Source organism: Brachyhypopomus gauderio, unplaced genomic scaffold (assembly GCF_052324685.1).
Source record: "Brachyhypopomus gauderio isolate BG-103 unplaced genomic scaffold, BGAUD_0.2 sc72, whole genome shotgun sequence".
Classification (NCBI taxonomy): domain Eukaryota; kingdom Metazoa; phylum Chordata; class Actinopteri; order Gymnotiformes; family Hypopomidae; genus Brachyhypopomus; species Brachyhypopomus gauderio.
The window spans coordinates 807,731-822,901 of NW_027506893.1; the positions used below are offsets into that span (position 1 = coordinate 807,731).

General features: G+C 42.1%; 1 protein-coding gene across 1 annotated transcript in view; it reads right to left on the reverse strand.

Annotated features, from left to right (window-relative positions):
* chtf18 (CTF18, chromosome transmission fidelity factor 18 homolog (S. cerevisiae)) overlaps positions 1–13,714 on the reverse strand; it is a 23,711-nt gene extending 9,997 nt beyond the window's left edge. Inside the window, exons 1-14 of the mRNA XM_076989993.1 lie at positions 13,488–13,714; positions 12,351–12,521; positions 11,559–11,676; positions 10,868–11,084; positions 10,049–10,141; positions 9,849–9,901; positions 9,568–9,712; positions 9,021–9,233; positions 8,643–8,740; positions 5,286–5,409; positions 4,957–5,096; positions 4,776–4,869; positions 4,527–4,625; positions 3,963–4,093 (exon numbers count right to left, since the gene is read on the reverse strand). Coding sequence (XP_076846108.1) covers positions 3,963–4,093; positions 4,527–4,625; positions 4,776–4,869; positions 4,957–5,096; positions 5,286–5,409; positions 8,643–8,740; positions 9,021–9,233; positions 9,568–9,712; positions 9,849–9,901; positions 10,049–10,141; positions 10,868–11,084; positions 11,559–11,676; positions 12,351–12,521; positions 13,488–13,575 — 1,784 coding nt within the window. The 5' untranslated portion in view covers positions 13,576–13,714. The remainder of the gene's footprint in view (positions 1–3,962; positions 4,094–4,526; positions 4,626–4,775; positions 4,870–4,956; positions 5,097–5,285; positions 5,410–8,642; positions 8,741–9,020; positions 9,234–9,567; positions 9,713–9,848; positions 9,902–10,048; positions 10,142–10,867; positions 11,085–11,558; positions 11,677–12,350; positions 12,522–13,487) is intronic.
* Between the last annotated feature and the right edge of the window lie 1,457 nt (positions 13,715–15,171).

Genomic DNA, 15,171 nt, shown 5'->3' on the forward strand with positions numbered 1-15,171 from the left:
TGCCATACAACCCTGATGATTCTCCACAGCCTCTTCAGAAGTTTTGAGCAGTGCTTGTAAACTTTGTATAGCACGCTACTCGGCCCTGGTGCTGCACTGGTCCGTGCCGCCCTGACTGTGTTCTTGACCTCTGCCAGCGTTGGCTCTTTGATATTGAATTGGCTGGATGGTAGCGGTGGTCATATTAGTTCTCTACAGGGACCCAGCTTTTCCTCCCTCTGTCGGTCGATGTATATTTCAGAGAGATGGCGGTTGATGTCATATTCTGGGCACATAAGGGACCCACTCATCTTCTGCCCAAGCAGTTTCTTCTTAAACCCGAAGGGGTTAGCTATGAAGGCGTTACGCTTGCGAGCCCTCTCTCTACTCTTCCTCCTGTGCCACTCAACACGACGTAGGGAGATGAGCTTTCTCCTAAGTACGTCTCTGAGCTCAGCCAGGGCGGGCCTTTCTTCCTCTCTCACCTCCTTAAAACGCTGTTTCAGGCCCCTCAAGTCTCTCCTGAGTATGGTGATGTTGTTCTCTCGCCGGTTGGGTCTAGCTGTGGTCTTGGCCTTTTGCTGTTTGACACCAAATCACTCGGCACCGATGCAGATGATGAAGGTGCACATTGTTTGGAGCTGCTGGTCTACGCCCCCTTTCGATGATGCTTCCAGAGCACCATTTACATCTTCGTCTAACTGGCGCCACTCAGTCTCCTTGTGTGCCACTGTCCACAAGACCCTATGCTGTTCCGATGGATTGTTGGCTGGCGCATGCTGAGCTTGGAGGTTCTGGACACTGTAGGTTGACTCCAGGTCCTGCTCCTCCTCCGTCTCACCAGGGGTCATGCTATGCACTGCCTCTGTGCGTTGCTCTGCTTGCTTCCTCCTTATACAGTCCATCTTGGTCTGATGGATCTTCAGACCTTTCAGGTTCTTACAGCTTTTGCCGCATGTACAGGTTAATCTCATTGTCGTTAATCCATTGCTCATGTTCTGCATCAAAAGGTCCGTCCGTGTGGGGTGCTCACCCCCCCCCCCCTCTCGGGCACCCCTGGGGGTATTTTTCATTAGGGCTTTCCATAGCTTGGTTGGGTGCTCCCTTGCGGGAGCTGCAGCTTGGGATCCTAACCCTCACTGCCCCAGTTGCCATCTCTTCGAGCTGCCCACTGACACTCCAGTCTTCAGTACCCCGTTCGTAGTTGTCATCTAGCCTTTCCTGGAGGTCACTGGCTGCGCCAGAATGATAGTTTGTAAGAAACACCTTGATGGTGCAGCTTCAGTGATGAACAGACGACCTGCTGTATGACATGAACGCCGGAGGTCTCTGGTCTGATAGTTCAACCAGGGTGTGAAAGAATTAATGGAGGAGTTCTTCATTTTTACAGGAGCAATCTTATCGAGAATAGACTGGCAATGTTCATTGAAAGAATTTACCAAATTTTCCATTGGAATGTGGTGTAAAATTAAAAAGAGAAGAAAATTCTGATAGAACAGAGTCATCAATGACTCATCTGTGCTTAATGCAAACATGAGAAATGAATTCTGAATTGCACAAAGCATTAAAAGAGACTTTATAGTGATTTATGGTCACTGAAGACCACTTCCTTAATGTGTAGATGTTCCAAGATGATGTCATATGTGAAGACCAGATCCAAAGTGTGACCAGCGGTGTGAGTAGGTCCAGATATATGTTGCACAAAATTGACTGAATCCATGATGTTCAGGAACTCCATTGTGGTAGTGCTGGATAGATCATCAACATGAATTTTGAAGTCCCCAAGGATTATAATTTTCTCAAGTTTACTGGTAGAAGATAAAAAGTCTTGAAAATCAGATAAAAAGGATACAGGGGAGCTAGGTGGGCAGTAAACTAGAATACCATACACACACTGAACTTGACCAATTTTGATCATAGTCATTTCAAATGAGTCATAACAGTCCACACAGTTCATCTGACAGGAATGACTTCTTAAAAATGACAGCTGTTCCACCTCCACGATCCGAGGTCCGTGGTGTAATACAAAATGAACAGTCTCCAGGACACAATTCTAATAGGTGAGAAAATTCTTTTTCGCGCTGCCAGGTCTCAGAAACAAACAAAGTCCAGCGTTTCACTGCAAAACAAATCCTTTAAAAGGAGAGATTTATTTGCGATAGAGCGGGCATTTATTACTAGGGCTGTCCACAACCAAGAATTTTTTTGGTCGACCAATGGTCGTCATTTACTCCAACTAATCGACCAATCGACCCCCTCCCCCCCTCAAAAAAAATCCCATTTTGACCGGGATACACATTCGTGAAGTTTTATCTTTAATGCCGGGCTGCCGCATCTATGCGCATTTACCACTAACGCCAGGAGTAACCTTGTCTGACTAACAATGTTTCCTGGTTCATCTAAACACTAGGTCTATAGCCTACACAAAAATCGGTTATCTGCTCAGTTCTTCTCCCAGTCGAAGAGTTCGCGGCATTGTCGTGTACAAGAGCGACCCTTTTTCCCGCGGGGATTCTAAACTCTGCCATTACTTCGCTGAGTCGCTCTCCTATGTTAGCAGCTGTGTGGCTCACTCCCAACTCTAGCTCCCAGCACGAATGAATGCAGTCGGCAGTTATCAGAAATAAAATGCGCTGTGACCGTCATGTAACTTTCCATCTGGTTAGTCCATATATCCGTTGTGAAGCTGAGTGCTTTACAGTTTTCGATCTTGCCCTGAAGTGTTTGTTTTTTTTGCTGTATTTGCTCTTAACCGCGTGCATCACTGTTTCACGTCTTACCAGGCTATATTCGGGCTCGAGGCATTCAATTAGATTTTTACATCCCTCACCACTGCCGATATTCACAGGTCGCATGTCCAGCGCTGTCCTTGTCAAACAAATCGCCAACGGTAAATTCGTGTCACGTCTTCCTTTGTCATGCTGTTGAAATTAAAAGTCCCAGAAGCCCTTTGACAAGACGCTTTTTTTCCCTGCGACCAATCAACCAATGGAATTTGGTCGACTAGTAATTTTTTTGGTCGACCAACGATTAATCGATTATTTGCCATCAGCCCTATTTATAACCATCATTTTGACGGAGGGCGCTACTGGGTCATGATCCATGCACCTGGAACAGGATCCGTAGAGCAGAGTAAACTGCGCAACAAAACCGGATTTCTCCCACATTGAGATACAGGTTTCCACACCTGACAATCTGGACGGAAAACTCTCCAAAACCTAAGCAATTAGCGGCAATATATGGCCACATTTCTCCTTTGACTTTGAGAAAAACAAGACGGTGTGTAAACCATGTGGTACGATGATGTCGGGAAAAATACGACAAACCGTGTATTCTTCCGCCTCGTACACCAAATACCAAGTTCTGTTTACAACGCAGAACCACTTAAGTCCAAACAAGGCTTTATACAGTAAATGAGAGATGTGTTGTAAGCACAAAAAATCTTAACTCGGGAACCTCGTAACCCAGAGACTGCCTGTATGATGTTTATTTTGATTGAATCGGAGCAATATCTTCGGCACGACCAAACAAGTTAAAAACAAACTGGACTTAAGGCAGGAGGGAGGTAACTTTTGTACGTAATGTCTGAAAATCAGAAGGCGGGATGACCCACAAGTTAATCAAATGACACCGCCGTCATCCATCCAGCGCTGATGAGCGCCAGTGAGAGGATCATATTTCAGCCTCAAAACCGATAGCACAAGCACGAGTATGATTCATTATGATTTGACGGATTTATTCCCCAAAAAATTCAAATGATGGAAATCCGTTGTGGTGACGGAGAACTTTAACCCATGATGTAGCCCTAACCTAACAAACCTGATTCAGCTAACCAGTGGCCACAGAGGGATTAGAACATTGACCTCAGCAGACTGCTGTCTTATAGTCTATTTCAGTGTTTAACTTGATAAATGATGTCACCAAGCCCAAACACTAGAAAAACCAAAAAGTGATATGGGGAATAAAACTTTGTGTTTCTGTACCTTTTCAGACGAGGAAGCTGAAAAATTTCTTGCCACACTGAGAAAAGTCCCTTGTTCTGGTCTTTCAACCCAACGCACATAGAACTCACAATACGCTGATCCAACTGCTTCTGACCACGGCCATGTAAAAACTACACAGACACACACGCACACACACACACACACACACACACACACACACACACACACACACACACACACACACACACACACACAGAATGTGTGTCATCTTTTGGATGCGCTTTAATTCTATTCCAATATTTTCTGATATTTTTTAATATATTCCAAGTTTTGATAATATTAATGAAATGATAATAATGAAATGTAATAATTTAAAAAATGTGTATTTCTGATTTACAGTAAAAACTAAAAAGCAGCAACTTTTCATTAAGTTTAAATTAGATTTTTTTTAAATCAGAGTTTACTTTTTTTTGTTTTCAGAATTAGGGTCACTGTAATTGAATATGCAGAGGAAGTCAGTCAAACACTGACATCAAGACATCTTGACTCTCCTCTGGATGCAAGTCTCATTTCATTCTTTTAAAGCACATGTAAACAGGTCACCTGTAATGTGTTGATGCAAGAACGAATGTCGTTGTCTGTTTTCTCACACAAGGCCATCAGGGTGCCTGTGTCTGCCTTCATGCCCTGCCACCTCGTGATCTAACACACACACACACACACACACACACACACACACACACACACACACACACACACACACACACACACACACACACACACACAGAGAGAGAAGACGTTGTTGCGGGAGCACTTGTGCTGAAGGCGAGCGCCAGAAGACATGCGTGTTACCTCAGCCAGTCTCTGCACGAGGCGCGAGGGTTGTGTCGGGGGAAAGGTTAAAAGGAACGCCTGCTGCCTCAGGGGCCTCAGAGCTGGGGCATAACTGACAAGAGAGACAGCCAATGAAAAACTCAGCTCGTTCCAAACAACAAACTCACTGGACACAGAGGCAGGAAGAGGAGGAGCTCACAGGTCGTTGCAGATGCAGATGATTGGTCGAAGCAGGACAGACTCTTTCTTCTTCTTCTTCTTTAAGTGATTGGCGCCCGACTCCTCTCCCTCCCGGCTGTCCTTCCTGTTCAGAGTTGCCAAGAGGACGCCGATGGCGGCCTGAGTCGGCCAGACGGAGACGCAGAGACAGTGGGGGACAGAGACGCAGAGACAGTGGGGGACAGAGACGCAGAGACAGTGCGGGACAGAGACGCAGAGACAGTGCGGGACAGAGACGCAGAGACAGTGAGGGACTGCAGTCCAAAAGTGGCACAGGTTTGCAAGAGAACTCGGGGGGGCGGGACTTACAGAAGGGGCCCCGTCGATTTCGTCAATCACGAGGCAGTTTGGCTTCTCGTTGGCTCCCAGCACTGACTGCATCTGCGTGGCAGTGTCAATGCGCTTCTGAAAGAGCTCAGCACTGCGGTCGTCACTGCAAACAAAACAGCGAAAGAGTACTGAACAGGGTATCTGCACATTTTAAAATCTCACAAGAAAAAAATAATACTATCACCGGGGATGCAGCTGTGCACCACATCGTTGCCGCGGGGGGGGGGGGGGATTTGGCGAACGAAAATTGTTTACGTTGTTGAGGCCGTATACTCCAACGCTAGGAATCTAGCACTAGGACCCTGGAGCGGTTATTTTCTGCAATAGCGCTAGATTCGGCAAAGTTCACATCGCGCCAGAACAACTGAACAACACACACTTATAATAATTTAATGCCTCCCCTCATAAAATTCCAGACATTTAAAGACATTTTTAGGCCTTGAATATGGAAAACTAAATTTAAGACATTTTAAGACTTTTTAAGGACCCGCGGGTACCCTGACTGAAAGGAGAAAGATCCTAATTTTGAACCCTGAAGTACTCCCACAGTATGTCTGGAGCCTAAAACAACACGTCGGCATTTAACACATGATCACTGGAGATCTACATCATCTAGAAAAAGCATGGCTATGTTGTTTGTAAAACCTTCCAGGTAGCAGTGTCAATTTCGTTGACGAATAATTTGTCATAGTGTTAGTCAACGAACCTTTTTTTCATGACGAAAACGAGACAATAATTAAATAAAATCTTTACGAAGTAGTGCTGGGCAGTATATCGGTTTGCACCGAAAACCGGTGTTTGTTTTTGTTATCATAAGAATTTTTCATAAACCGGCCACACCGGTTTAAATAGCCTTCACGTGTCCGGAACGCAGCACGGTCGTTAACTGTTCTCAAGGGACGCTTTTTATTGCTGCGCCGCTAAGCACAGATGCAACACAGCCAAATCTTGCTTGCTGAAAACGAGGGACGTTCTGAACCACAAATTCTCCCAAACATTGAAGTAAAAGATGATGCCCCAAAGGAACTTTTGCCAAAGAAAGGAGCTGTGTCCGTTGTCAGGAAGTACCGTATTTTCTCAACTATACAACGCACCTCAATATAAGCCGCACCTACAAAGTTTTTTTTTTAATGGAAAATGTTTTATAAGCCGCATCAGGCTAAAAGCCGCATATATCTACTGAACTGAATACATTTAACTGAACATAACTGAACTGATCAGTTTCTGAAAGGTGCCTGTTGCATTTCAAGTGCGACAGATTTGTTGTGTCGAATTCCGACTCCCCACGTTTATCTGCATAAAGACGCTACAGATTATATTATCGATTTATGTTTCTATGCATAAATAAGAGGTAGACTTGAATTATCCATCACAGCAAACGGCATTATCTATGTCCAAAGCCACACTGGCTCAAGGGTGTTAATTATTTTAAATAAAAAACACACTGGCAATACTGAAGTTCACCTCTGACCACATGACTTTGCAGTATTACAGCAGTATTATGTCTAAATACAAAACTAGAGAGCTCAATGAACTAAGTTATGATCACTGCAACTACCAAATATCTGTAGCATCTTTATGCGTGTGCAAACGAGGGGGCTTGCAAACCTGTTTGTTTGAAAAAATTTCTCCATCATGCCTGCTGCTTGCATGTGCTAAATGAAAATGAGCACTTTCTTCTTTGATTTACAACTTTGTCCTACCACCTGATTAACTTTCTGCTTCACCCTTGACGGGTGAAGAAACATCTACAGAAAAGCCGCACCTCATTATAAGTCGCATGGTTCAAAGCGTGAGGGAATGAGTAGCGGCTTATAGTCCAGAAAATATGGGTAGCAATCGCGGGGGCTCCGCTGTGGAGTGTCGAGGTCGCGTTCCGCTCTTTAGCGCCATTTTGCACTGTTATGTTTGCAGGGTTCATCCACCTTTACAAGGTGGAATTCAAGCACTTGTACGGCACTTTCAAGGTCCATTTTCAATATTTTCCACCAGCTTAATTAAGTTCCAAATTTATACAAATACACATATGGTCGAAATGACCTGAAATAATTAGCTTTTTATCACATTAAAAGAGATAAAAAAATTTAAAGGTTTTGAATTTTTACTGCAACAGTCATGCTATATGAATCATTCACTACTTTAGTGCTACCATTTGAAAACTGATCATGTGGGGCCATGCAAATCTGTATTACATGTAATACTTAGGTGGAGACATTTTTCTAACAGTGGAATAGGGTACTCTTAACCACTCTACTGCAGTAATTATTTTCGTAATCAATGCAGTTAACACATCATGCATGGGGGGAAAAACCGTCAAATACCATGAAACCGGTATAATTTTGAAAAATACCGTGATATAGAATTTTGGTCATACCGCCCAGCACTAATACGAAGGGATAAAAACGATGATGAAATTAATGGACATTTTTGTCAACTAATAAAAATGAGACGAAAACATTGGCCAGTGACAACATCCAATCAGACCTGGTTTAGTTTTGTGAAAGGTAGGGATAATTTAAGAATAGATCCACCCGTAACTACTTTAGCGGACACGGAGACGTGGGACAAACCAGGTAACCGTCCAATCAGTACTAATGTCTTCACATCGCACAGAACCCGGGAAGACCATACCAGCCTGTGAACTTTGTGGTCACTGATGAAATTCAACTCGAACTTAACTCGACAATGTCAGCAGGGAGAAAGATGAGTGGCGATATATGGACACATTTCTCCTTTTACTTTTAGAAAAACAAGACGGTGTGTAAACCATGTGGGACGATGATGTCAGGAAAAATACGACAAATGAAACGACATCTGCAGGCTATGGCATTGATGTTTTTACGGCATCCAGTTTTATATCGAAAGTAATATGCATTGTTCATAAAATACATATGTTTTTCAGGTAGAGCGGGCCTACTGGTCATCAATGTTTTATTATTGTTATGCTCAATAACTAAGTTCAGGTCAATAAAGTTGTTTGGAAATCTGTTTTTGTATATATTGCACATACAACCAATAATATTCTGTAACTTGTTAATAAATGTTTCATTTTGTGTAAGTGTATTGTTCTGTAAATAATGACTATTACACCATTTATATTTTAGTCAACTAAATTCTTTTGATAATTAGTCGACTAAAACTAGACTAAAACTAAAAACAACTCCAATGACTAAACTATGACTAAAACTAAATGACATTTTAGTCAAAAGACTAAGACTAAAACTAAATCAGAAATTGCCAAAAACTAAATCAGAAATTGTCTAAATTAACACTGCTAGGTAGATAGTACATAAAGGAATGCAGCAATGTAAGTTGATGCATGTGTGTATCCATTACCTAGCATTGATCTCAACTACATTGTATCCAGCATGTCTGGCAATGATGTGCGCTAACGTCGTCTTTCCCAGACCAGGAGGGCCCGACAACAGTGCCACCTGCAGGCAGAGAGCAGAGATGACGAACAGTATGAACCTACTACACAGAAACAAAACACTCAAATCCAAAAGAAAAACAAATAAAAACAGGGATTATGATAAAAATCACACCGTGGACTTATGGAGTCATTTTTCCTTGTTCCTTGTTCTAAAAAACTTCACGAAAAGATGAAGTTGACTAACACAATCACATTTCTTAGTGGAGAAACCAATAACACGCTCATGTTCACAACACATGTTCTGGATCTTTCTACCCCATGAAGGGATTTAAAGTCCTGACCTTAAATTTGGGTCTTTTATACTGGTCTAGTTCCGCCTCCAGTATCTCCTCGGTGATCTGGCTTTTGGTTTTGAAGCGCTGAGCTTGGTTTTGATTTTGTGTATTTGGTACGGAGGGTCTGGCCTCTGCAGCAGGAGGGCGTGGTTTTCTCTCTCGCCCGAAAACAACAGTGTCCCACAGCTTCAGCCATTTCAACAGGCAACGATTCGTGAACTGAAGAAACACGCACACACATACACAGATGATTTTGAAGTGATCAAATGAAGCGTTCAAGTGAAACCTTGTGGTACTTTTACTTTTTAACTAGTTCTAGTTATTCAAGCTTCCATTCATAGTCCTGTCATTATTTAAACTGAGTGATGTAAATATGACATTTCTCAATTTTTTAATAAGGTCTTTAAGGCAAGAAACTGACAAAATCACAATAGTTAAAACCAGCTTCACACATCTGGTGTGGAGTGCTTGCCCACTGACCATTCATGCAAAAGTGCAATCTGACGACCCTTCATGCAAAAGTGCAGTCTGTTCTTTGCATTTTATGACTCACATCGTCACTCAGCAGCTCCGTATAACGCAGCGGGGCGAAGCGGTCCACCCACAAACGAGAGCAGGAACCTTCGTCTGCAGCGTCACCATCCTCCCCCTCTGCATTCTGCATCACCTCATCCTCAAGAAGTTCTGGATCTACACCACTACAAAGTGCAGGGGTTAGATGATGGAGAGAAGATCTGTCCAGAGTGAACTTACCCATAAGCCCCTGTTCATGTTCTCGTAATAGCCACGTGTCGGTGTAGGAAGGTTCTGCCCCAACAGCAGACTGTCAGGTACCTGTTCAGGAGTTCTGTTAGCCTCTGGGAGTCCTCCACCAACTGACGATGACGCTGTAGATTAAGAACAGACATTAGGACATCGACTTTATGATGGGTGTGTGTGTTTGTGTGGGTGTGTGTGTGTGTGTGTGTGCGTGTATGTGTGTGTGTGTGTGTGTCAGTGTGTGGATGAGTGCGAATGTGTGTCCCCCTACTTACTCTCTCTGCCACTTGCTCTTTGAGAACCTCAATGGGCACAGCCAGAAGGCCCAGTGCATTCTGGGAATTCCTGAAAAACCTCGGGTCTGATGCCTGAGATGTAAGAGAGCTCATTTTGCATTTTGATCTACTACATGTGTCGAATTCAGAACATGTACACAAGAAATAAAATAAATCATTAGAAGCATTCATTAGTATTCATTTGAAGCATTAATTTCACTGTGGTTTGTTATAAGAGAATATGTGAGAATTTCAAATTTCCTTGTACAAAGATGCACGTTTTGCAAATTAAAAGAAACAAACCGTGTCAGTAGGACTACATGTATAATTTACAGCAGAATTAAGTATTGTTTTGATAACAAACCTTGTCAGTAGGTCTACATGTATAATTTACAGCAGAATGAAGTATTGTTATGATAACAAACCTTGTCAGTAGGTCTACATGTATAATTTACAGCAGAATGAAGTATTGTTTTGATAACAAACCTTGTCAGTAGGTCTACATGTATAATTTACAGCAGAATGAAGTATTGTTATGATAACAAACCTTGTCAGTAGGTCTACATGTATAATTTACAGCAGAATGAAGTATTGTTTTGATAACAGACCGTGTCAGTAGGTCTACATGTATAATTTACAGCAGAATGAAGTATTGTTTTGATAACAAACCTTGTCAGTAGGTCTACATGTATAATTTACAGCAGAATTAAGTATTGTTTTGATAACAAACCTTGTCAGTAGGTCTACATGTATAATTTACAGCAGAATTAAGTATTGTTTTGATAATGTTTCGTATAGTCTGTCCATGTGTATAAGCACCTTGTAGTCATCCTCCTTCTTGCTGAGGTAAACTCGGTTTCCTAAGGAGTCTGTGACCGTGATGTAATCTCCTGTTGCTGGGGGACGTTTCCGTGTGCGACACGCTGCCGTGGTAACCCTCTTTGGTGATTCCTGTAGTGCTGCCAGGCCACTGATGTCCAAAACACTGGCTGCCATGGCAATTGGTGGCCTATCAGGAGAGAGACTCAGTGCAAACCTGCAAAGAGATAAGACAGACACGTCTGAAATAATGCTGGGAGTTGTAATATTAACAGTAATGAGAGTATGTAAGCAGTCCTGGAAATTAATAGGTCTAGACTAAATGAATAGGTCTAGACTAAGCCTTAAGCTGTTACAACACAGCCTTAAACAGGCTGACTGTGACTGAATTCTCCACAGATCTCCACACCCATGGTTGTTCATGTCTCCGTGGCCATTTGAAATTTCTCAACAACTACATAAAATGAAGAGACGTGATGCTTCAGCACAACAATAATGTCAAAAAACCAAAATCTCACTGTTGGATCATATAACGCATCACCATAGGCATTATGGATCATGAAAACGCAAAACAGAAAACAGCATAAAAGTAGCATCTTAAAACACAAATTAATAGGTTCACATTATAAACAAATATAATATCCATTTTAAAGCAAAAGAATGTCTGTCTGTGTATGAGCCACATGTTGACCTGGTCCCCTCCGACGCCTCGTACACCTCTGGGGAGGAAGGAGGAGTGATGTCATCCTGTAACGCATCGAACTGGAGTCGTTTTACCACATCATACTTCTGCTTCTTCGCTTTAGGGGCTGTCAACACACACACACACACGCACACACACACCCCAACACACACACACACACACACACACCCCAACACACACACACACACACCCCAACACACACATCAACACACACATCAACACACACGCACACACATCAACACATACACATCAACACACACACACTTTATTCCAGACGATTCCATACGTTCATCCTTTACACAGAAGATGAAATGAAGCAAAATGCATTTATGAATCAGCTACATTAGTACTTAGTGAAGTGGACAGTACACACAGGACTGGATCTCTAAACAAAACCATCCTGATGTGAATTCTTCACTCTCCATCCACTTTAGAAAAACAAGTAAAGCTGTAGGAGGTATTCAGTGCTTTTAATGGCTTGTTCCTGGTGTGTGGGAGAAGGGATAAACCCATAATAGACCATTTGGTGGAGACTAGGCTGATAAAAACCCCCAGCAAACCACCAGTGGTGTTAAGCCACTTGCTGATTGTGAAAATTATATGTACTTATTATTATAGCAAACACACAACACTTCAGCAGGTGCACAGCAAGGTGCAAACTTTTAATACAAATCAAACAAAGCTATAACATTTTTCCGTGGAGACCTAATAAAATAGCCAGTGTATGTTTCAAATAAAAGATGGTGACTGTTAAAATTAATTCATCAGTCATCAACTCACTCAAGGACTCCTCTTCATTGAGCGATGGGTCTGTGGTCTCTCTGAGGGCAGACAGGTCTGTGGATGATCTTTTTAAAGCAAAGTCACCAGACGTAATGGCCTCTTCAAACGTCTGCAGCGCTGGCTTCTTACTGCGGAACTCAGACACTCTGCCATGGTGCGGGGGCTCAACTGCAAATGGTCAACAAGACAAGAGTCCAAGCTGAACATTGTCACAAAGAAATGTGTTTAAAAAAAGGCAAAAATACTGTGTACATGTTGATCGACGCAACCCTGTTAAAGATTTGTCAGTGTATTTGGCCAAAATTAGCCTATTTGTTTGTATTGGGATATGTGAATGTTCATCGAAACAACCACAGTGCACACATCTGAAATGCTCAAGATGATTGAGAGACTTAGAATACAAATGCTGTGATTTGATTGGAGAACTCATTTGCTTATTGCAACCTTCTTAAATATCCATATCCATATCTGTGCAGAGAGAACATCTGGGGGAAAGTTTTGAGCTGAGCTGTACTGGAGGCATGAAGAGTTTGAGATGTGCAGCAGGGTCCTGGTAGCAGCGAGCAGCATTCTTGACTCAGTAGACAAGCGTTCGTGTTTTAAATATGATGCAGGAGACTACAAGTGGTTTCTCTGTGAGGCGACTCGGTACCTCACCAGAAAAGGCCGAATCTTCCTGATCTATATAAGAGGAACCTGCGTGTTGGTGACATGGACAGACAGATGGATGAATGACAGAAGGTTGTAGGAACAATTAAGATGACATGTCGTTTCTGTATGTCCAAAAACATCTCCAAAACCTTTAACCTCTGTGGACTCTTAACCACCAGAAGGATCCAAGTGAGACTGAACTGCTTTCGCATTGTGCCATGAGCCTGTTTGAACTGAAGACGCTTCATTAACGAGATACAACGACAACATCGTCAGTTATCACAGCGCCAAAACCCCCGTAACGCAAGAACACCTTCAGATTTATTTACACCAACGGGTTTCACTGTTTGATAAGTTAGCAGGAAGATACAGAGCTAAATAATCTGGCTAGAGTCCTGAGTTGGTGCAGACAGGTGCGTGTACAGGTGACTCAGATTTATTATCTCCGTCAAAACTTTCACATCTACAAACCGAGACACTCACAGTCCATCTCAGCCATGACCTCCAGTTCGTCCGCAAACTGCTGCTCAAAGTCATCTTCGATGCCGTACATTTCATCATACTCGTCCATGTTCGTGGTGGGTGTTTGCTGGAGTAGTAAATGTTAGGATCATCTAATTTATTTAATTATGTGAATAAAACAAACTCAACAGAACGCAGTTATCGTCCGCTCAACTTTTCGCGCAAAATATTTGTTCCTCGTAAACACATCCGGGTCACTCTACCGTTCCATAAACTATTTCCGCAGGAGAAGCTCTTTGATTGGGCAATACAATCCCGCCTGTGATTGGACAGTTTTCACTTCCGCCATATAGTGTTTTTTGTTTTTTTTTTTTGTTTTTTGAAAACGCACCCTGAGAATTGTGTTTCATCTACAAGCTGCCTTATAACTTTAGTAATAATTATATGACTAATATGGTTGTTTTAGTCAATAAAATGAAGCTTGACATGTTCCTATTGACAGAATCAGTAAATGTCTGCTATGAAATACGATGCCGCGATAATAAATGCATTACAATTGACATTTCGTAAACAAATCAAATTATTTACTAAACAATTTTAATACCAATATATTTAAAACAGAATTGTGATACCTCTGCGACTGTTTTGTTTCTCAATGGTAAAGTTGAAGTTGAGCTAAATACCTGAACTAAAAAAGTCCGCATTCTTGTCCCCAGCAGTTACACCAATGTATATTTATAACCTAAATATAAAAGTCTAGTGCTTTTAAAGTTTAAAGTTCTATACTATATTATACTTTTCATAATTTAAATGTGTCTCTAACTTAACAGTACTTTTTAGCATTGTCATAAAATTTCAACTTTTTTTTCAACTTATTTTCAACTTTTTTAATGTAGACATTTACAATCCGTTAAGTTTAATTAATATCTTTACAAATTACTGTCAAGGTAGGCCGGGCCAGCTCCGCAGGGGAGACGCCCACTTCACAACACCTTCACCTCCCTCCCACTCCCTCGGTCACCTTCCCCCGAGGGAAGATGCAATTTTTAAAAAATTCAATTTAAGCCTGTAATAAACAGAAAGTAAAGTCTTCATTTCTGATACTTGACCAACGATGCCCTCCAGTGGCAAAACATATACAACATAACAAATGGCTTCTACACAGTCTTATAAGAGTATAGAACGACACACTACTAGTTCAGTGTCTCATGCAGTGGTATTAGTGTTCCAAGACCACACCAGGAGAATGTCCCCCAGATGTGAACACTGCCACCACTCTGCGTTCACTCCACCGGTGTCTCTTGGAGTATTTACCACTGTTCATGAATCTGGAGTTGTCCATCATTGCTTTTCCAGTCCTACTAGTGTCCAATTACGGTGCTCCCGCACAAACTGAAGTCGATGTTGACCATGGGCCTGACGATTTTCACTATGGCGGCGCTAGAACATCCCATAATATTAATAGGTTAATCCGTTGCTCATGACAGTTGTTTTGCAGTCTTCTACAACTGACTGGTGTTCTTGCTTTATACGTTTCTCTGGTGTTGAGGATAATTGTTCTAACCCAGTAATAAGCTTAAATAAATATTACATTATAGTACATCTACACATGTTACCTGTTTAGTCTTGTTCTGTGTATTTTCACCAGGGTCTGAGCAAATAAAGATAAATGTCCTCTTTCAGACGCATAACTAAACGTGGTGCA